Below are 20416 nucleotides of genomic sequence, written 5' to 3' on the forward strand. Positions count from 1 at the left end.
GCATGAGAAAGGGAGGCTTTCTGGCCGAGCTGAGGGGTCAACACACACACACCTGATATCATAGCGCCGTTATAAACACATAGATACACACTCACCTTTCCTTTCCGTATGCAGGAGTTTATCGTTTCAAGAAGATCAGGCTTATTCTTTTCACTTTTAGGCACTTCTATAATTTCCTTCCCTATTAGTTCGCCTTGCTGGTAACCCATGATGCTCTCGTAGGCAGGGTTCACATACTGTAGAAAAGAGAGAGAGAGAGAGAGAGAGAGAGAGAGAGAGAGAGAGAGAGAGAGAGAGAGAGAGAGAGAGAGAGAGAGAGAGACAGAGAGAGAGATAGAGACAGAGAGAGAGAGTGACAGAGAGAGACAGAGAGAGACTGTTCCTTTTGACCAGAGCCCACATAGGTAAAATCAGACAAGATAGAAGTGTTGTAATGATGCTGCCTAGTCTTATAGTCTGGGCTTTGTTTCTATCCCCCAAAACATTATCTACAAATGTTTTATCCATTGTCATACTGAGAATCAGGTGTCATTAGAGTCTAATAACAACACTAGCATCACACACAGTCCTGTGAGGTTAGCTTGGCTATTCACAACAGCATCACACACAGTCCTGTGAGGTTAGCTTAGCCCGGCTAGCATAGCTCTTCACAACAGCATCACACACAGTCCTGTGAGGTTAGCTTAGCTCAGCTAGCATAGCTCTTCACAGCAGCATCACACACAGTCCTGTGAGGTTAGCTTAGCTCAGCTAGCTTAGCTCTTCACAACAGCATCACACACAGTCCTGTAAGGTTAGCTTAGCTCAGCTAGCTTAGCTCTTCACAACAGCATCACACACAGTCCTGTGAGGTTAGCTTAGCTCAGCTAGCTTAGCTCTTCACAACAGCATTACACACAGTCCTGTGAGGTTAGCTTAGATTAGCTAGCTTAATGAGTGGTACCATTAACACATTGGTAACTCTCATCATGCCAGCAAGGGACATAGACAAAGATAGTCAGCGCTTTCACAGAGAGAGAACATGATAACACTGCTGGAGATGCTATGTGTCTGTACAGTGGTTTGCGAAAGTATTCACCCCCCTTGGAATTTTTCCTATTTTGTTGCCTTACAACCTGGAATTAAAATGGATTTTTTGGGGGGGTTTGTATCATTTGATTTACACAACATGCCTACCACTTTGAAGATGCAAAATATTTTTTATTGTGAAACAAACAATAAATAAGTTTTTAAAAAAACAGAAAACTTGAGCGTGCATAACTATTCACCCCCCCAAAGTCAATACTTTGTAGAGCCACCTTTGGCAGAAATTACAGCTGCAAGTCTCTTGGGGTATGTCTCTATAAGCTTGGCACATCTAGCCACTGGGATTTTTGCCCATTCTTCAAGGCAAAACTGCTCCAGCTCCTTCAAGTTGGATGGGTTCCGCTGGTGTACAGCAATCTAAGTCATACTACATATTTTCAATTGGATTGAGGTCTGGGCTTTGACTAGGCCATTCCAAGACATTTAAATGTTTCCCCTTAAACCACTCGAGTGTTGCTTTAGCAGTATGCTTAGGGTCATTGTCCTGCTGGAAGGTGAACCTCCGTCCCAGTCTCAAATCTCTGGAAGACTGAAACAGGTTTCCCTCAAGAATTTCCCTGTATTTAGCGCCATCCATCATTCCTTCAATTCTGACCAGTTTCCCCAGCCCCTGCCGATGAAAAACATCCCCACAGCATGATGCTGCCACCACCATGGTGTTCTCGGGGTGATGAGAGGTGTTGGGTTTGCGCCAGACATAGCATTTTCCTTGATGGCCAAAAAGCTCAATTTTAGTCTCATCTGACCAGAGTACCTTCTTCCATATGTTTGGGGAGTCTCCCATATGCCTTTTGGCGAACACCAAACGTGTTTGCTTATTTGTTTCTTTAAGCAATGGCTTTTTTTCTGGCCACTCTTCTGTAAAGCCCAGCTCTGTGGAGTGTACAGCTTAAAGTGGTCCTATGGACAGATACTCCAATCTCCGCTGTGGAGCTTTGCAGCTCCTTCAGGGTTATCTTTGGTCTCTGTTGCCTCTCTGATTAATGCTCCTTGCCTGGTCCGTGAGTTTTGGTGGGCGGCCCTCTCTTTGCATGTTTGTTGTGGTGCCATATTCTTTCAATTTTTTAATAATGGATTTAATGGTGCTCCGTGGGATGTTCAAAGTTTCAGATATGTTTTTATTACCCAACCCTGATCTGTACTTCTCCACAACTTTGTCCTTGACCTGTTTGGAGAGCTCCTTGGTCTTCATGGTGCCGCTTGCTTGGTGGTGCCCCTTGCTTAGTGGTGTTGCAGACTCTGGGGCCTTTCAGAACAGGTGTATATATATTGAGATCATGTGACACTTAGAGTGCACACAGGTGGACTTTATTTAACTAATTATGTGACTTCTGAAGGTAATTGGTTGCACCAGAACTTATTTAGGGGCTTCATAGCAAAGGGGGTGAATACATATGCACACACCACTTTTCCGTTATTAATTTTTTGAAACAAGTAATTTTTTTCATTTCACTTCACCAATTTGGACTATTTTGTGTATGTCCATTACATGAAATCCAAATAAAAATCCATTTAAATTACAGGTTGTAATGCAACAAAATAGGAAAAACTCTAGCTGTGTCTCTAGCTGTGTCTACAGCTGTGTCTCCAGCTGTGTCTCCAGCTGTGTCTCCAGCTGTGTCTCTAGCTGTGTCTCCAGCTGTGTCTCCAGCTGTGTCTCCAGCTGTGTCTCTAGCTGTGTCTCTAGCTGTGTCTCCAGCTGTGTCTCCAACTGTGTCTCCAGCTGTGTCTCCAGCTGTGTCTCCAGCTGTGTCTCCAACTGTGTCTCCAGCTGTGTCTCTAACTGTGTCTCCAGCTGTGTCTCCAGCTGTGTCTCCAGCTGTGTCTCCAACTGTGTCTCCAGCTGTGTCTCCAGCTGTGTCTCCAGCTGTGTCTCTAGCTGTGTCTCTAGCTGTGTCTCCAGCTGTGTCTCCAGCTGTGTCTCTAACTGTGTCTCTAACTGTGTCTCCAGCTGTGTCTCCAGCTGTGTCTCCAGCTGTGTCTCCAGCTGTGTCTCCAGCTGTGTCTCCAGCTGTGTCTCCAGCTGTGTCTCTAACTGTGTCTCCAGCTGTGTCTCTAGCTGTGTCTCTAGCTGTGTCTCCAGCTGTGTCTCCAGCTGTGTCTCTAACTGTGTCTCTAACTGTGTCTCCAGCTGTGTCTCTAGCTGTGTCTCCAGCTGTGTCTCTAACTGTGTCTCTAGCTGTGTCTCCAGCTGTGTCTCCAGCTGTGTCTCTAACTGTGTCTCCAGCTGTGTCTCTAGCTGTGTCTCTAGCTGTGTCTCCAGCTGTGTCTCCAGCTGTGTCTCCAGCTGTGTCTCCAGCTGTGTCTCCAGCTGTGTCTCTAGCTGTGTCTCCAGCTGTGTCTCTAGCTGTGTCTCTAGCTGTGTCTCCAGCTGTGTCTCTAACTGTGTCTCTAACTGTGTCTCTAGCTGTGTCTCTAGCTGTGTCTCCAGCTGTGTCTCCAGCTGTGTCTCTAACTGTGTCTCTAGCTGTGTCTCCAGCTGTGTCTCCAGCTGTATCTCCAGCTGTGTCTCCAGCTGTGTCTCCAGCTGTGTCTCCAGCTGTGTCTCCAGCTGTGTCTCTAACTGTGTCTCCAGCTGCGTCTCCAGCTGTGTCTCTAACTGTGTCTCTAGCTGTGTCACTAGGTGTGTTACTAGGTGTGTCTGTAACTGTCCTTTTTCTGGCCATGCAAATTGAAAATCCCAATGTGGCCCTCAAGACAACAAGTTTCCCCACCCCTGCCTTAGTGCTTCCATCTGCAGACTGTTTGGTTGAGAATAAACCACAGACCATTCTTTAGTAAAACTAATGGAAATTGTGTGTCAAAAACCCACCTGAATGACTTGATCCTCATTGGTGATCTCTATGGCCTCCTGACTCTGTTCCAATGCTGTGAAGATAGCATTACATGCCCTGGGAAAGAGAGAGGGAGGGAGAGGAGGGAGGGAGGGGAGAGAGTAGGGGAAGGAGGGAGGGTGGGGGAGAGAGGGAGGGAGGGAGGGTGGGGGAAAGAGGGAAAGAGAGGGAGAGAGGGGAGGGAAAGAGAGAGGGTGGGGGAAAGAGGGAAAGAGAGAGGGAGAGAGGGGAGGGAAAGAGAGAGGGAGAGAGGGAAGGAGGGTGGGGGAGAGAGGGCGAGAGAGAGGGAGGGAGGGGAGGGGTAGAGAGAGAGAGGGAGGGGAGGGGTAGAGAGAGAGAGGGAGGGGAGGGGTAGAGAGAAAGAGAGGGAGGGAGAGTAGGGGAGAGGGCGAGAGAGGGAGGGGGAGGGGTAGAGCGAGAGAGTGAGAGTGAGAGAGAGGGACGGAGGGAGGGGAGGGGTAGAGAGCGAGAGAGGGGAGGGGTAGAGAGAGGGAGGAAGGGAGGAGAGGAGTAGAGAGCGCAAGTGAGAGAGAGATAGAGGGTAGAGAGAGAGAGAGAGAGAGTGAGAGGGGAGGGGAGCGAGAGAGGGAGGGGAGAGAGAGAGTGCGAGAGAGAGAAATAGTTGAAATGCACCTCTGAATGTAGAACAGGAGCTAAATTTAGATATGTGTACAGTACATAGCTGTAGAAAGAACATTCAACTTTTTTAATCTCTGATTTTTAATCACACTCCAGCATCATTACAGGATTTGGGGGCAGCAAGCATTGAGTGGATCTGTATCTTCTCTCTATGATCTGGTTGTACATCGGTCACTTGGTGAGACACAGCTCACAGAAATGAGATGCTTGTCTCACTGTGTTCCCTTGAAGAACTGAGGCTGTGCAGGAAACAGTCTGCCTCCCCAGCCCCTAGCTGGTAAAGGTACTTCTTTAAACGGATAGTTTGGGATTTTGGCAATGCTAGCTGTTCCCATAGACTTCCAGTCATTGGGCTAACGCTAGTTAGCAACTTCTGCTAAACTAGAAGTAGATAAAGGGCCTCATTGCCAAAATCCTGAACTATCCCTTAAACATTCCCCTCAGTTTGAACTGTGCCCTTACTTCTGCTTGTGTGTGTGTGTGTTTGGGTGTGCTTGTGTGTGTTTGTGTGTGTTTGTGTTTGTGTGTGTGTGTGTGTTTGGGTGTGCTTGTGTGTGTGTTTGTGTGTGTGTCTCTCACCTCAGTTTGAACTGTGCCCTCACTTCTGCTTGTGTGTGTGTGTTTGGGTGTGCTTGTGTGTGTTTGTGTGTGTTTGTGTTTGTGTGTGTGTGTGTGTGTGTTTGGGTGTGTTTGGTTGTGCTTGTGTGTGTGTGTGTGTGTGTGTGTGTGTGTGTGTCCCTCACCTCAGTTTGAACTGTGCCCTTACTTCTCCATGCTCCAGCTGTAGCAGCTCGTTGTAACAGGCCATCATGTTAGTGTTCTCCACGTATCTCTGTAGGGGGCAGAGGTCAGGGGTTAATACAGGTCAACAGGGGTCACCATGTTAGTGTTCTCCACGTATCTCTGTAGGGGGCAGAGGTCAGGGGTTAATACAGGTCAACAGGGGTCACCATGTTAGTGTTCTCCACCTATCTCTGTAGGGGGCAGAGGTCAGGGGTTAATACAGGTCAACAGGGGTCACCATGTTAGTGTTCTCCACGTATCTCTGTAGGGGGCAGAGGTCAGGGGTTAATACAGGTCAACAGGGGTCACCATGTTAGTGTTCTCCACGTATCTCTGTAGGGGGCAGAGGTCAGGGGTTAATACAGGTCAACAGGGGTCACCATGTTAGTGTTCTCCACGTATCTCTGTAGGGGGCAGAGGTCAGGGGTTAATACAGGTCAACAGGGGTCACCATGTTAGTGTTCTCCACCTATCTCTGTAGGGGGCAGAGGTCAGGGGTTAATACAGGTCAACAGGGGTCACCATGTTAGTGTTCTCCACGTATCTCTGTAGGGGGCAGAGGTCAGGGGTTAATACAGGTCAACAGGGGTCACCATGTTAGTGTTCTCCACGTATCTCTGTAGGGGGCAGAGGTCAGGGGTTAATACAGGTCAACAGGGGTCACCATGTTAGTGTTCTCCACGTATCTCTGTAGGGGGCAGAGGTCAGGGGTTAATACAGGTCAACAGGGGTCACCATGTTAGTGTTCTCCACGTATCTCTGTAGGGGGCAGAGGTCAGGGGTTAATACAGGTCAACAGGGGTCACCATGTTAGTGTTCTCCACGTATCTCTGTAGGGGGCAGAGGTCAGGGGTTAATACAGGTCAACAGGGGTCACCATGTTAGTGTTCTCCACGTATCTCTGTAGGGGGCAGAGGTCAGGGGTTAATACAGGTCAACAGGGGTCACCATGTTAGTGTTCTCCACGTATCTCTGTAGGGGGCAGAGGTCAGGGGTTAATACAGGTCAACAGGGGTCACCATGTTAGTGTTCTCCACGTATCTCTGTAGGGGGCAGAGGTCAGGGGTTAATACAGGTCAACAGGGGTCACCATGTTAGTGTTCTCCACGTATCTCTGTAGGGGGCAGAGGTCAGGGGTTAATACAGGTCAACAGGGGTCACCATGTTAGTGTTCTCCACGTATCTCTGTAGGGGGCAGAGGTCAGGGGTTAATACAGGTCAACAGGGGTCACCATGTTAGTGTTCTCCACGTATCTCTGTAGGGGGCAGAGGTCAGGGGTTAAGACAGTGTTTATCTGTCTTCATCCCCAATGGCACCCTACTCACTACATAGTGTACTATTTTTTTACCAGGGCCCATAGGGATCTATATAGGGAATAGGGTGCCATTTGGGATAGTGTATCTCTATGAGTGTCAAAGGTCAGGGGTTAATACAATGTGCGTCCCAAATGGCACCCAATTCCCTTCACAGTGCACTACTTTTGACCGGGATCAAAGGTCAAGGGGTTACACGGTTCAACATGGATCACCAAACCTGAACATGGTTCACGTATCTTTGTTTACTTACACGCGTTTGATCTAGAACAGGCCCTCAACCTTAACCATAGATCTAGGATCAGATTACCGTACCTCCAATCCTAACCCATAGCAATTATGTGGATGAGAATATATCTGACCCAGTATCAGTGGTTAGGAGTGACTTCTACCTACTCCTTAACGTACAGTAGACATGGTCTCATAGAGTAGGTGTTTTGATGTTAACAAAAGACATCCACCCAAGCGGGCACGTGTTGTCGAAAAGACGTCACAGTGACATACTGTCAACCAGTTTCTGTCATGTCAGGTGACACAGTGCACTGTAACTCCTTAGCTATGTCATGAGTGACAAACTCAAACCCTCAAGACATCACTGCATGGCACCGGTCATATTCGTCTTTAGATCCGTCTCACGAGTAGTCCCGACTTATTCACCATCATGTCTGAGAGCACACGGAACACAAAGTAACCTCCAGCAGGCTTGGCAGCATCCTGAACGGCAGCCTATATCCTAAGTAGTGCACTACTTTTGACCAGGGATCATAGGGAACAGGGTGCCATTTGGAACGCAGGCCTTGTTATCATGATTAATGTTAGCTGTGACCTGGATGGAGTGTTTACACAGCCATTAGCGGCTAGTGGGAACTAGAGTAAGGTACAGTCAGATCCACGTTTGGGTGCCAACAGCAGACGTGATCGCGTGTGTGTGTGTGTGTGTGTGTGTGTGGCGGAGGGTGGGGGGGTGACTGTGTGTGTGTGTGTGTGTGTGTGTGTGTAGGGGTGGGGTGACTGTGTGTGTGTGTGTGTGTGTGGCGGAGGGTGACTGTGTGTGTGTGTGTGTGTGTGTAGGGGTGGGGTGACAGTGTGTGTGTGTTTCACTCACCCTATTAAAGCCAGCATTGATAAGAGGCATCACTGAGGCCTCCTCCCTGTCCGGCCTACAACAGCAAAAACCAAAACCATCAACAAAACTTCTCTATAACTAAAGCTCAGTGTGGAGAGAAAGCATCAGATAAAATATGACATGTTCCAGATCACTCTCTGTACTGCCTCCATACTGACTGGTATATAGATGGAGACTATGATCATACTGACTGGTATATAGATGGAGACTATGATCATACTGACTGGTATATAGATGGAGACTATGATCATACTGACTGGTATATAGATGGAGACTATGATCATACTGACTGGTATATAGATGGAGACTATGATCATACTGACTGGTATATAGATGGAGACTATGATCCTACTGACTGGTATATAGATGGAGACTATGATCATACTGACTGGTATATAGATGGAGACTATGATCCTACTGACTGGTATATAGATGGAGACTATGATCATACTGACTGGTATATAGATGGAGACTATGATCATACTGACTGGTATATAGATGGAGACTATGATCATACTGACTGGTATATAGATGGAGACTATGATCCTACTGACTGGTATATAGATGGAGACTATGATCCTACTGACTGGTATATAGATGGAGACTATGATCATACTGACTGGTATATAGATGGAGACTATGATCCTACTGACTGGTATATAGATGGAGACTATGATCATACTGACTGGTATATAGATGGAGACTATGATCCTACTGACTGGTATATAGATGGAGACTATGATCCTACTGACTGGTATATAGATGGAGACTATGATCCTACTGACTGGTATATAGATGGAGACTATGATCCTACTGACTGGTATATAGATGGAGACTATGATCATACTGACTGGTATATAGATGGAGACTATGATCCTACTGACTGGTATATAGATGGAGACTATGATCATACTGACTGGTATATAGATGGAGACTATGTGTCATGGGCCTCTCACTCCACCGGGTTACCACCTTAATTTTCTTCCACTCTGCTCACCACTCTCTCTACTCAGCCTAACTAGCTCCACCTGTCCCTGCTCTGCTCTGCTCTAATTACTCTGCCAGCTGCGCTGCATTACCCACTACCTCTCCCAGTATTTAAGGCCCTGTCTTTCAGCTCTCCGGTGTCAGATCGTCTGCAAAGCTCACACCCGGAACCTGTTTGCTCGCGCTTCTGGCTCACCCTGGTTTTGTGACCCCGGACCTGCCTGTTTTTGGATACTCTTCTGCCTCAGGAGATCCAGACCTGCTTCTGCCATTACGACTCCTGACTACTCTTCAATCCCGGTAACTCTGACCAGCCTTCTGCCTTGCTACTACGTATTTTGGATTTCCCTTGAACTGTACTGCTGCCTTGTTTCATTCCGCCCTGTTGTGTCTGTGTCTCCCCCCCCCCAGGACTTCTGGACCACCCACCACCGGCTTCATAGGACGCATCGCTGCCACTGGGGGGGGCACAGACCCAGCACATTGGACGGGATCCCTGTTACCCCTGGAGCCTTCATTCACTCCCTACTTCCCTTTTCCCTTAAGTTTAATAAACTTTCTGGTGTGACGCAATTGTGGTCCTCTGGTCGTCTGTCTGAACCGTGACAGTACGATCTGACCATTATGGACTCAGCGCACACTTTCCCCGACATGGAAACCGATGAGCATGAGCAGCAGTTCCAGCAGCAGCAACAACAACTCGCCATGATCATTCAACTCCTCACCAACCTTACCCCAGCCAGTCTGCCCACCAGCCCTGCCCCCGAGTTACCTGCCCCGGTCATTGCAGCCGCTGCTCCGGAACCCAAGATTGGAAACCCCGAGCGGTTCAACGGCGATTCAACCCAGGTCCGGCCATTCCTGACTAGCTGCCGACTTCAGTTCTCCTTGCAGCCAAGGACCTTCGCCACGGAGGGGGCTAAAGTTGGGTATGCCATCACTCACCTGACGGGCCGAGCTCGACTCTGGGGAACAGCAGAGTTCGAACGTCAAACCCCCGCATGTGCAACCTTCGACCTGTTTGCTGAGGAGATGCTGAAGGTGTTTGACCTGGATTCACCCACCGCAGAGGCGTCTCGTGAACTGTTCAGTATTCGACAAGGCAGACGTACAGTCGCAGACCATTCCATCGACTTCCGAACCCTGGCTAGACGAAGTTCTTGGAACACACCATCGTTGGTGGACGCGTTCTTCCATAGTTTGGCTGACTATATCAAGGACGAGTTGGTCTCCCATGAACTGCCTTCCACTCTTGATGAAGCCATCGCACTGACTGTCAGGATCGACAGAAGGATACAGACCCGTCGTCGTGAGAGGGGGCGCCAAGGTCCACCTACTACCGGCATTCGGAGAGATCCGACTGGGCTCCTGTCATCTACTGCCACTCACCCAGGTCAGCTTGATCAGTCTGAGCCTATGGAGATTGGGCGAGCCTCTCTCACTCCTGCAGAGCGCCAGCGCCGCTTCACCTCAAACCTCTGCCTCTATTGTGGAGGTGATGGACATCGTGTGGTAACCTGCCCTTTAAAGGGCCGAAGCTCACCGGGCATAGGGGGAGTCCGGTTGAGTTCAATGACCATCCAGTCCTCCGACCGCAAACCCCTGCTGCAAGTTCACCTCCGCCTTTCTGACTCAACTCACACCCTGGCTGCTCTGGTGGATTCTGGCGCCGAAGCCAACATAATGGACATCAAGCTGGCACGCCAACTGGGACTGGAGAACCTCCGTTTGACACCTCCTATTCCTGCCCGGGCACTGGACGGACACTTACTCGGATCAGTCACTCATGTCACGGCCCCGGTCTCGATGGGTCTGTCCGGAAACCATCAAGAAACTATCCAGTTTCACCTGCTCCCCTCTCCAGGCCAACCCCTCATCCTGGGTTACCCATGGCTCCGCCGGCACAACCCTCAGCTCGACTGGGTGACCGGGGTGATCAGGGAGTGGGGAGAGGACTGCCACCGAACCTGCCTGCTTGCTGCCGCACTACCCCCTCGGCCAGTACCTACTAACTCCGCTCCTGACCTCTCCAATGTCCCAGAATGCTACCATGGTCTCAGAGAGGTGTTTAACAAAGCAAGAGCCACATCTCTGCCCCCTCACCGACCGTACGACTGTGCCATCGACCTCCTCCCTGGAACAGCTCCTCCAAAGGGTCGTCTTTATTCGTTGTCTGCTCCTGAAAGAAAGTCCATGGAGGACTACATCAATGGCTCTCTGTCCGCAGGATTAATCCGTTCATCTTCATCTCCTGCTGGTGCTGGCTTCTTCTTTGTGGGGAAGAAGGACGGATCTCTTCGCCCCTGCATCGACTACAGGGGACTCAACGACATCACAGTGAAAAACCGTTACCCTCTGCCTCTGCTCACCTCTGCTTTTGAGTTGCTCCAGGGAGCCACTGTTTTTACCAAGTTGGATCTCAGAAACGCTTACCACCTAGTGCGGATCCGGGAGGGAGATGAATGGAAAACCGCATTCAATACACCAACAGGCCACTACGAGTATCTGGTTATGCCTTTTGGCCTCACCAATGCTCCTGCTGTGTTCCAGGCTCTAGTGAATGATGTACTGCGGGACATGTTAAACAAGTTTGTCTTCGTTTACCTGGATGACATCTTAATCTACTCCAGAAACCTGTCTGAACACACCCGCCATGTCCAGCAAGTCCTTCATCGTCTTCTGGAGAATTCCCTCTACGCCAAGGCAGAGAAATGTGAGTTTCACGTCAAGACAGTGGCCTTCCTGGGGTACATAGTGGCAGAGGGAAGTATCCAAATGGATCCTGCCAAAGTATCAGCAGTCACTTCATGGCCAGTTCCGGAGAACAGAAAGAAGCTGCAACAGTTTCTGGGGTTTGCTAACTTCTATAGGAAGTTTATCCGGAACTACAGTACCGTTGCTGCCCCTCTCACTGCTCTAACCAGCACCAAGCAACCCTTCACCTGGACCCCAGCAGCCGACAAAGCCTTCAGTACCCTCAAGGTGAGGTTCACCTCCGCTCCCATCCTCCAGATGCCTGATGTGGACCGGCAATTCATTGTGGAGGTGGACGCCTCGGATGTGGGAGTTGGTGCTGTGATTTCTCAGTGGGCTGCGGAGGATAGGAAGCTCCATCCCTGTGCCTTTTTCTCACGTCGGTTGTCCCCCTCTGAGTGCAATTACGACATAGGGAACCGTGAGCTGCTGGCTGTGAAGCTTGCCTTGGAGGAGTGGCGTCACTGGCTGGAGGGGTCCACCATTCCATTTCTCGTTTGGACCGATCATAAGAACTTGGAGTACATCCGCACGGCCAAACGGTTGAACTCCAGGCAGTCCCGCTGGGCCCTGTTCTTCACCAGGTTTAATTTCACTCTGTCATACCGGCCTGGATCACGCAACACCAAGCCAGACGCCCTCTCCCGTCAATTCCAGAAGGATGACACCCCCTCCAAGGACCCTGTGTCGATTCTGCCAAGTCCCTGCATCGTTGCAGCTCTGACCTGGGCTGTTGAGGAACAGGTGCTGGAGGCTCTCCGTAACCAGCCAGGTCCCAGCACTTGCCCAGCTGACCGCCTTTTTGTCCCCGAAGACCTGAGGTCCCAGGTCGTTCAGTGGGGACATGACTCCCGCCTAGCTTGTCACCCTGGCTCCACCCGCACTTACAACCTGCTCGCCCAGAGGTTCTGGTGGCCCTCTCTGAGGAAGGATGTACGGGAATTCGTCCAAGCCTGCCCCATCTGCAACCAACACAAGTCGTCCTGCCAGCCCCCAGCCGGATTGCTGCAGCCCCTGCCTGTGCCCAGACGTCCCTGGTCTCACATCGCCCTTGACTTTGTCACGGGGCTGCCCCCTTCAAGTGGCATGACCGTCATTCTCACCATCGTTGACCGTTTCAGCAAGATGGCACACTTCATTCCCCTCCCCAAGCTCCCAACCGCCAAGGAGACCGCCCAGGTGGTCCTGGAACACGTCTTCCGGATCCACGGACTGCCCAAGGATGTAGTTTCTGACCGTGGTCCACAATTCTCCTCCGCTTTTTGGAAGGAGTTCTGTCACCTGCTGGGAGCCACAGTCAGTCTGACTTCCGGATTCCATCCCCAATCCAATGGGCAGTCAGAGCGGGCTAATCAGGAGCTCGAGAAGGCACTGCGATGCATGACTTCACGCAACCCCCACTCCTGGTCGCAGCAATTGACATGGGTGGAGTACGCACACAATTCTCTGACCTGCTCTGCCATCGGTATGTCCCCTTTCCAATGTGTTTATGGATACCAGCCTCCTCTATTTGCCAGCCAGGAAGAGGAGGTTACTTGCCCATCTGCACTTGCTTTTGCCCGTCGATGTCGCCGCACCTGGTCACAAGCCCGAGCCACACTCCTCAGATCCGTTGCCAGCTACACTACCGGGGCCAACCGTCGGAGAATTCCTGCTCCCACCTACCATGTTGGTCAAAGGGTGTGGTTGTCATCGAAGAACCTGCCACTCAGGGTGGAGTCGCAGAAGCTGGCACCTCGGTTCATTGGCCCATTCCCTATCATAAGAGTGATTAGCCCAACTGCTGTCCGGCTCCAACTGCCTAATTCCCTGAGGGTGCACCCCACTTTCCATGTGTCTAAGATTAAGCCCATCCATGAGAGTCCGCTGGTCCCTGCTGCGCCTGGTCCTCCTCCTCCACGGCTCGTCGATGGTGGTCTGGTTTACACCGTCCGCCGCCTGCTTCGGTCCAGACGGAGGGGTAGGGGTCTCCAGTACCTCATTGACTGGGAGGGCTATGGACCTGAGGAAAGGACCTGGGTGCCAGCTAGTCGGATTGTGGATAGGACTCTCATCACCGCTTTCCACCAACGGCATCCTGATCAACCTGCAATCCGTAGGGGCCGCCCCAGAGGGGTCCCTAACCGTCCTGCCCGCTCGGCTTCCTGTCCTGTGCCTGATCCTGTCTCGGGACCTGTCCCATCTCCCGACCACGGCCCTCCGGCTTCCTCCGAGGATGAGGACGTTCACTCGGACCGTTCGGAGGAGTTCTAGCCCTCCTCCGGCTCCCCTCCTCCCGCCCGGCGTGGTGTTGCTCTTGGGACTTCTGGGGCCGTCCCTTGGGGGGGGGGTTCTGTCATGGGCCTCTCACTCCACCGGGTTACCACCTTAATTTTCTTCCACTCTGCTCACCACTCTCTCTACTCAGCCTAACTAGCTCCACCTGTCCCTGCTCTGCTCTGCTCTAATTACTCTGCCAGCTGCGCTGCATTACCCACTACCTCTCCCAGTATTTAAGGCCCTGTCTTTCAGCTCTCCGGTGTCAGATCGTCTGCAAAGCTCACACCCGGAACCTGTTTGCTCGCGCTTCTGGCTCACCCTGGTTTTGTGACCCCGGACCTGCCTGTTTTTGGATACTCTTCTGCCTCAGGAGATCCAGACCTGCTTCTGCCATTACGACTCCTGACTACTCTTCAATCCCGGTAACTCTGACCAGCCTTCTGCCTTGCTACTACGTATTTTGGATTTCCCTTGAACTGTACTGCTGCTTTGTTTCATTCCGCCCTGTTGTGTCTGTGTCTCCCCCCCCCAGGACTTCTGGACCACCCACCACCGGCTTCATAGGACGCATCGCTGCCACTGGGGGGGGCACAGACCCAGCACATTGGACGGGATCCCTGTTACCCCTGGAGCCTTCATTCACTCCCTACTTCCCTTTTCCCTTAAGTTTAATAAACTTTCTGGTGTGACGCAATTGTGGTCCTCTGGTCGTCTGTCTGAACCGTGACACTATGATCATACTGACTGGTATATAGATGGAGACTATGATCATACTGACTGGTATATAGATGGAGACTATGATCCTACTGACTGGTATATAGATAGAGACTATGATCATACTGACTGGTATATAGATGGAGACTATGATCCTACTGACTGGTATATAGATGGAGACTATGATCATACTGACTGGTATATAGATGGAGACTATGATCCTACTGACTGGTATATAGATGGAGACTATGATCATACTGACTGGTATATAGATGGAGACTATGATCATACTGACTGGTATATAGATGGAGACTATCTATCAGGACATAAAGAGAGAGAGAATGGGGAGACATACCTTTTTACTACAGCAACTATCACAGTGTTTTCTGAAGAGGTCACCGCCCTGATCGACCTGAAAGGAAAACAAAGACACACATTTATCATTTAGCTAGAAAACACACTGGTGGAAACAGCCACAGAGCCATCAAATCAATGTAGCTCCAGTTATTCAAGCTCTGGATAAAGACTAAGAGGACTAGGCTCTGTGGTGCAGCTCTGTGAGCAGGACTAGGCTCTGTGGTGCAGCTCTGTGATCAGGACTAGGCCCTGTGGTGCAGCTCTGATTCTCCCAGAACAAAGCTCTGTGGTACAACTCCATAAGCAGGACTGGTGCAGCTCTGTGAGCAGGACTAGGTTCTGTGGTGCAGCTCCATGAGCAGGCCTAGGCCCTGTGGTGCAGCTCCATGAGCAGGCCTAGGCCCTGTGGCGCAGCGCCGTGAGCAGGACTAGGCCCAGTGAAAGAATGCAGTGTAGCAGTCGTGGTCATCCGGCTGTGGTTTCTCTTCAGCCAGTCACCATAAAGAAGCTTTAGTTCTCCACAGAGAGCCCTGCGTGTACACTAAACCTATAGACTGGCCAAGATGAATAAGGTTAACATACAGGCTATGGCCAGAGTCAATTAATGTTTGTAAACTTGTTTTTGGTTTGGGCCCAGGCTAAAGATAGAGTGGTGTGTGGAGGGGGAGGAGGAGGGAGAGTTGTTGGTCGTTGAGAAGGGACCTGACTTCACCAGGTAGCAAGGGACCTAGGTCTGAGGCCAGTCACGCCGCAGAAACTAGAAAGCCCCTCGTTCCAATTAGGGAAACCCATCCAGTGAGGATGCTGCATTAGGTGGGTCTCAACATTTGTCTCTGTGTGTGGAAACAGTGTTCGGAACACAGTATTGTCTAGCACATAGAAAAATAGGTATTTTGACCTCAATGGGACAAACAGGTCAAATAAAGGATTTTATTAGTTAATATTAACGTAACCAACCGGCATAGTAACATACCAGCATTGTAAGGTCACCTGCCGGCATAGTAAGGTCACCTGCCGGCATAGTAAGGTCACCTGCCGGCATAGTAAGGTCACCTACCGGCATAGTAAGGTCACCTACCGGCATAGTAAGGTCACCTACCGGCATAGTAAGGTCACCTGCCGGCATAGTAAGGTCACCTGCCGGCATAGTAAGGTCACCTACCGGCATAGTAAGGTCACCTGCCGGCATAGTAAGGTCACCTACCGGCATAGTAAGGTCACCTACCGGCATAGTAAGGTCACCTGCCGGCATAGTAAGGTCACCTGCCGGCATAGTAAGGTCACCTGCCGGCATAGTAAGGTCACCTGCCGGCATAGTAAGGTCACCTACCGGCATAGTAAGGTCACCTGCCGGCATAGTAAGGTCACCTGCCGAAGGTCACCTACCGGCATAGTAAGGTCACCTGCCGGCATAGTAAGGTCACCTACCGGCATAGTAAGGTCACCTGCCGGCATAGTAAGGTCACCTGCCGGCATAGTAAGGTCACCTGCCGGCATAGTAAGGTCACCTACCGGCATAGTAAGGTCACCTACCGGCATAGTAAGGTCACCTGCCGGCATAGTAAGGTCACCTGCCGGCATAGTAAGGTCACCTACCGGCATAGTAAGGTCACCTGCCGGCATAGTAAGGTCACCTGCCGGCATAGTAAGGTCACCTACCGGCATAGTAAGGTCACCTACCGGCATAGTAAGGTCACCTACCGGCATAGTAAGGTCACCTGCCGGCATAGTAAGGTCACCTGCCGGCATAGTAAGGTCACCTGCCGGCATAGTAAGGTCACCTGCCGGCATAGTAAGGTCACCTACCGGCATAGTGCTTCAACATGAAGGTATCAGAACGAGCATATACCTAACCTACTGATATAACAAGGTAACATACCGGCATATACCTAACCTACTGATATAACAAGGTAACGTACCGGCATAGTGCTTCAGCGTCAAAGTATCTGGAATGTCTGTGGTCGATGATGACGAGGTCGTGGTGCTTTTCCAGGAAACACTCCAGCGCCACCTCTGGCGTCCTCGCCACGTTACACCTGAAGTTGGCCTTCTCACACGCCCAGCAGAACCCATTATTCTGGCTGTCCTCTTTGGCAAATACTAACAGTACCTGTAGGGGAGAGGTTAGGGGTTAGAAGTCAAATTCTAACAGTACCTGTAAGGGGAGAGGTTAGGGGTTAGAGGTCAAATACTAACAGTACCTGTAAGGGGAGACACTGTGCGCACACACAACCACACAAACACACAGTCAGAGAGCATACACACACACCCTCCTACCAAGCAGCATACTTTCATATTACCCCTTGCTTGCGTTAATCCATGGCTTCAGATTTAAGCGGGCATCCAGGTTTCGCTGCGGCACACACACACACACACACACACACACACACACACACACACACACACACACACACACACAGAGCGGGCAGCTAGCTAGATGAGTCACTGGGCCTAACAGACGTCATCGTGGACCAGTTGGCAGGAGCCACAATCAACATACAGAATGGGAAGTTTGTTCAGCAGTCTTACGGTTTGCATCACAACTGCAAAATGGAGTTAAAGGTACAAAGACGTCTCTCTGTTCACTTAAAGTCCAGGAGGCCGGGAGCCAGGAGGCCAGGAGCTAGGCGGCCAGGAGGCTAGTGCTCTGTCAGTTCATATGCTCTGTGTGTGTGTGTGTGTGTGTGTGTGTGTGTGTGTGTGTGTGTGTGTAGTTTTTGGAAAGTTTTCAGAGCTTTTCAGTAATAAGCACAATTAATATTAGCAGGACAGATGTGCAGCGAGCGCAGTTGTGTTCAGCAGTGGGAAGGAAGCGCCACACACCGCCTGCATCAGCTGGTGAGCTGCACGGGAGCAAGCGACGAGTGTGGGCAGACAGGCTCCGCCTCCGATTATACACATCGTGCAGGCGACATTCTCTTGCTTCACCTTTGCTAATAACTAGTCACCAACAGCCGTCTAAGTTAGTGACCCTTTGTCTGGAGCTGAAATTTACGAAATGAAAAACAATAGCAGCATTGAGTTTAATAGTAAAACAACAGTCTAGCTATGTTTTTCGTCTCCCTTGAGTAGACTATAGAAAAAGTAGGCTGTGTTTGAATTTGTACTCTAGCCCTCACACTTTTCCCGCTGCATTTCATAGCCAGGTTCTGCAGCCAACGTAGCCAAGTCTCCCTCTTTTCTTCAGAGGAAACGTCTTGATTCTAGCCGGCGCTACGTCTTTTTCTTTCTATAGCTCATTTGTTTAGGCTAAACCTTACCACTAAATAACTCCCCTTACCACTACACTATATCTGACTGGGTTAATAACTCCTCTTACCACTACACTATATCTGACTGGGTTAATAACTCCTCTTACCACTACACTATATCTGACTGGTTAATAACTCCTCTTACCACTACACTATATCTGACTGGGTTAATAACTCCTCTTACCACTACACTATATCTGACTGGTTAATAACTCCTCTTACCACTACACTATATCTGACTGGTTAATAACTCCTCTTACCACTACACTATATCTGACTGGGTTAATAACTCCCCTTACCACTACACTATATCTGACTGGGTTAATAACTCCTCTTACCACTACACTATATCTGACTGGGTTAATAACTCCTCTTACCACTACACTATATCTGACTGGGTTAATAACTCCTCTTACCACTACACTATATCTGACTGGTTAATAACTCCTCTTACCACTACACTATATCTGACTGGTTAATAACTCCTCTTACCACTACACTATATCTGACTGGGTTAATAACTCCTCTTACCACTACACTATATCTGACTGGGTTAATAACTCCTCTTACCACTACACTATATCTGACTGGGTTAATAACTCCTCTTACCACTACACTATATCTGACTGGGTTAATAACTCCTCTTACCACTACACTATATCTGACTGGGTTAATAACTCCTCTTACCACTACACTATATCTGACTGGGTTAATAACTCCTCTTACCACTACACTATATCTGACTGGGTTAATAACTCCTCTTACCACTACACTATATCTGACTGGGTTAATAACTCCTCTTACCACTACACTATATCTGACTGGGTTAATAACTCCTCTTACCACTACACTATATCTGACTGGGTTAATAACTCCTCTTACCACTACACTATATCTGACTGGGTTAATAACTCCTCTTACCACTACACTATATCTGACTGGGTTAATAACTCCTCTTACCACTACACTATATCTGACTGGGTTAATAACTCCTCTTACCACTACACTATATCTGACTGGGTTAATAACTCCTCTTACCACTACACTATATCTGACTGGGTTAATAACTCCTCTTACCACTACACTATATCTGACTGGGTTAATAACTCCTCTTACCACTACACTATATCTGACTGGGTTAATAACTCCTCTTACCACTACACTATATCTGACTGGGTTAATAACTCCTCTTACCACTACACTATATCTGACTGGGTTAATAACTCCTCTTACCACTACACTATATCTGACTGGGTTAATAACTCCTCTTACCACTACACTATATCTGACTGGGTTAATAACTCCTCTTACCACTACACTATATCTGACTGGGTTAATAACTCCTCTTACCACTACACTATATCTGACTGGGTTAATAACTCCTCTTACCACTACACTATATCTGACTGGGTTAATAACTCCTCTTACCACTACACTATATCTGACTGGGTTAATAACTCCTCTTACCACTACACTATATCTGACTGGGTTAATAACTCCTCTTACCACTACACTATATCTGACTGGGTTAATAACTCCTCTTACCACTACACTATATCTGACTGGGTTAATAACTCCTCTTACCACTACACTATATCTGACTGGGTTAATAACTCCTCTTACCACTACACTATATCTGACTGGGTTAATAACTCCTCTTACCACTACACTATATCTGACTGGGTTAATAACTCCTCTTACCACTACACTATATCTGACTGGGTTAATAACTCCTCTTACCACTACACTATATCTGACTGGGTTAATAACTCCTCTTACCACTACACTATATCTGACTGGGTTAATAACTCCTCTTACCACTACACTATATCTGACTGGGTTAATAACTCCTCTTACCACTACACTATATCTGACTGGGTTAATAACTCCTCTTACCACTACACTATATCTGACTGGGTTAATAACTCCTCTTACCACTACACTATATCTGACTGGGTTAATAACTCCTCTTACCACTACACTATATCTGACTGGGTTAATAACTCCTCTTACCACACACTATATCTGACTGGGTTAATAACTCCTCTTACCACTACACTATATCTGACTGGTTAATAACTCCTCTTACCACTACACTATATCTGACTGGGTTAATAACTCCTCTTACCACTACACTATATCTGACTGGGTTAATAACTCCTCTTACCACTACACTATATCTGACTGGGTTAATAACTCCTCTTACCACTACACTATATCTGACTGGGTTAATAACTCCTCTTACCACTACACTATATCTGACTGGGTTAATAACTCCTCTTACCACTACACTATATCTGACTGGGTTAATA

General features: G+C 49.1%; 1 protein-coding gene across 1 annotated transcript in view; it reads right to left on the bottom strand.

Annotated features, from left to right (window-relative positions):
* The window catches only part of LOC311125491 (high affinity cAMP-specific and IBMX-insensitive 3',5'-cyclic phosphodiesterase 8A-like), a gene marked incomplete at its 5' end in the record, with an annotated part of 33337 nt that extends 16368 nt beyond the window's left edge, over nucleotides 1-16969 (bottom strand). Inside the window, 6 exons of the mRNA XM_084199537.1 lie at nucleotides 96-236; nucleotides 3899-3977; nucleotides 5303-5391; nucleotides 7762-7816; nucleotides 14852-14908; nucleotides 16773-16969. Of these exons, the coding sequence (XP_084055663.1) occupies nucleotides 96-236; nucleotides 3899-3977; nucleotides 5303-5391; nucleotides 7762-7816; nucleotides 14852-14908; nucleotides 16773-16969 (618 nt within the window). The remainder of the gene's footprint in view (nucleotides 1-95; nucleotides 237-3898; nucleotides 3978-5302; nucleotides 5392-7761; nucleotides 7817-14851; nucleotides 14909-16772) is intronic.
* Nucleotides 16970-20416: the final 3447 nt, after the last annotated feature.

Source organism: Coregonus lavaretus (genome assembly GCF_964263955.1).
Source record: "Coregonus lavaretus genome assembly, contig: HAP1_SCAFFOLD_3636, whole genome shotgun sequence".
Classification (NCBI taxonomy): Eukaryota; Metazoa; Chordata; class Actinopteri; order Salmoniformes; family Salmonidae; genus Coregonus; species Coregonus lavaretus.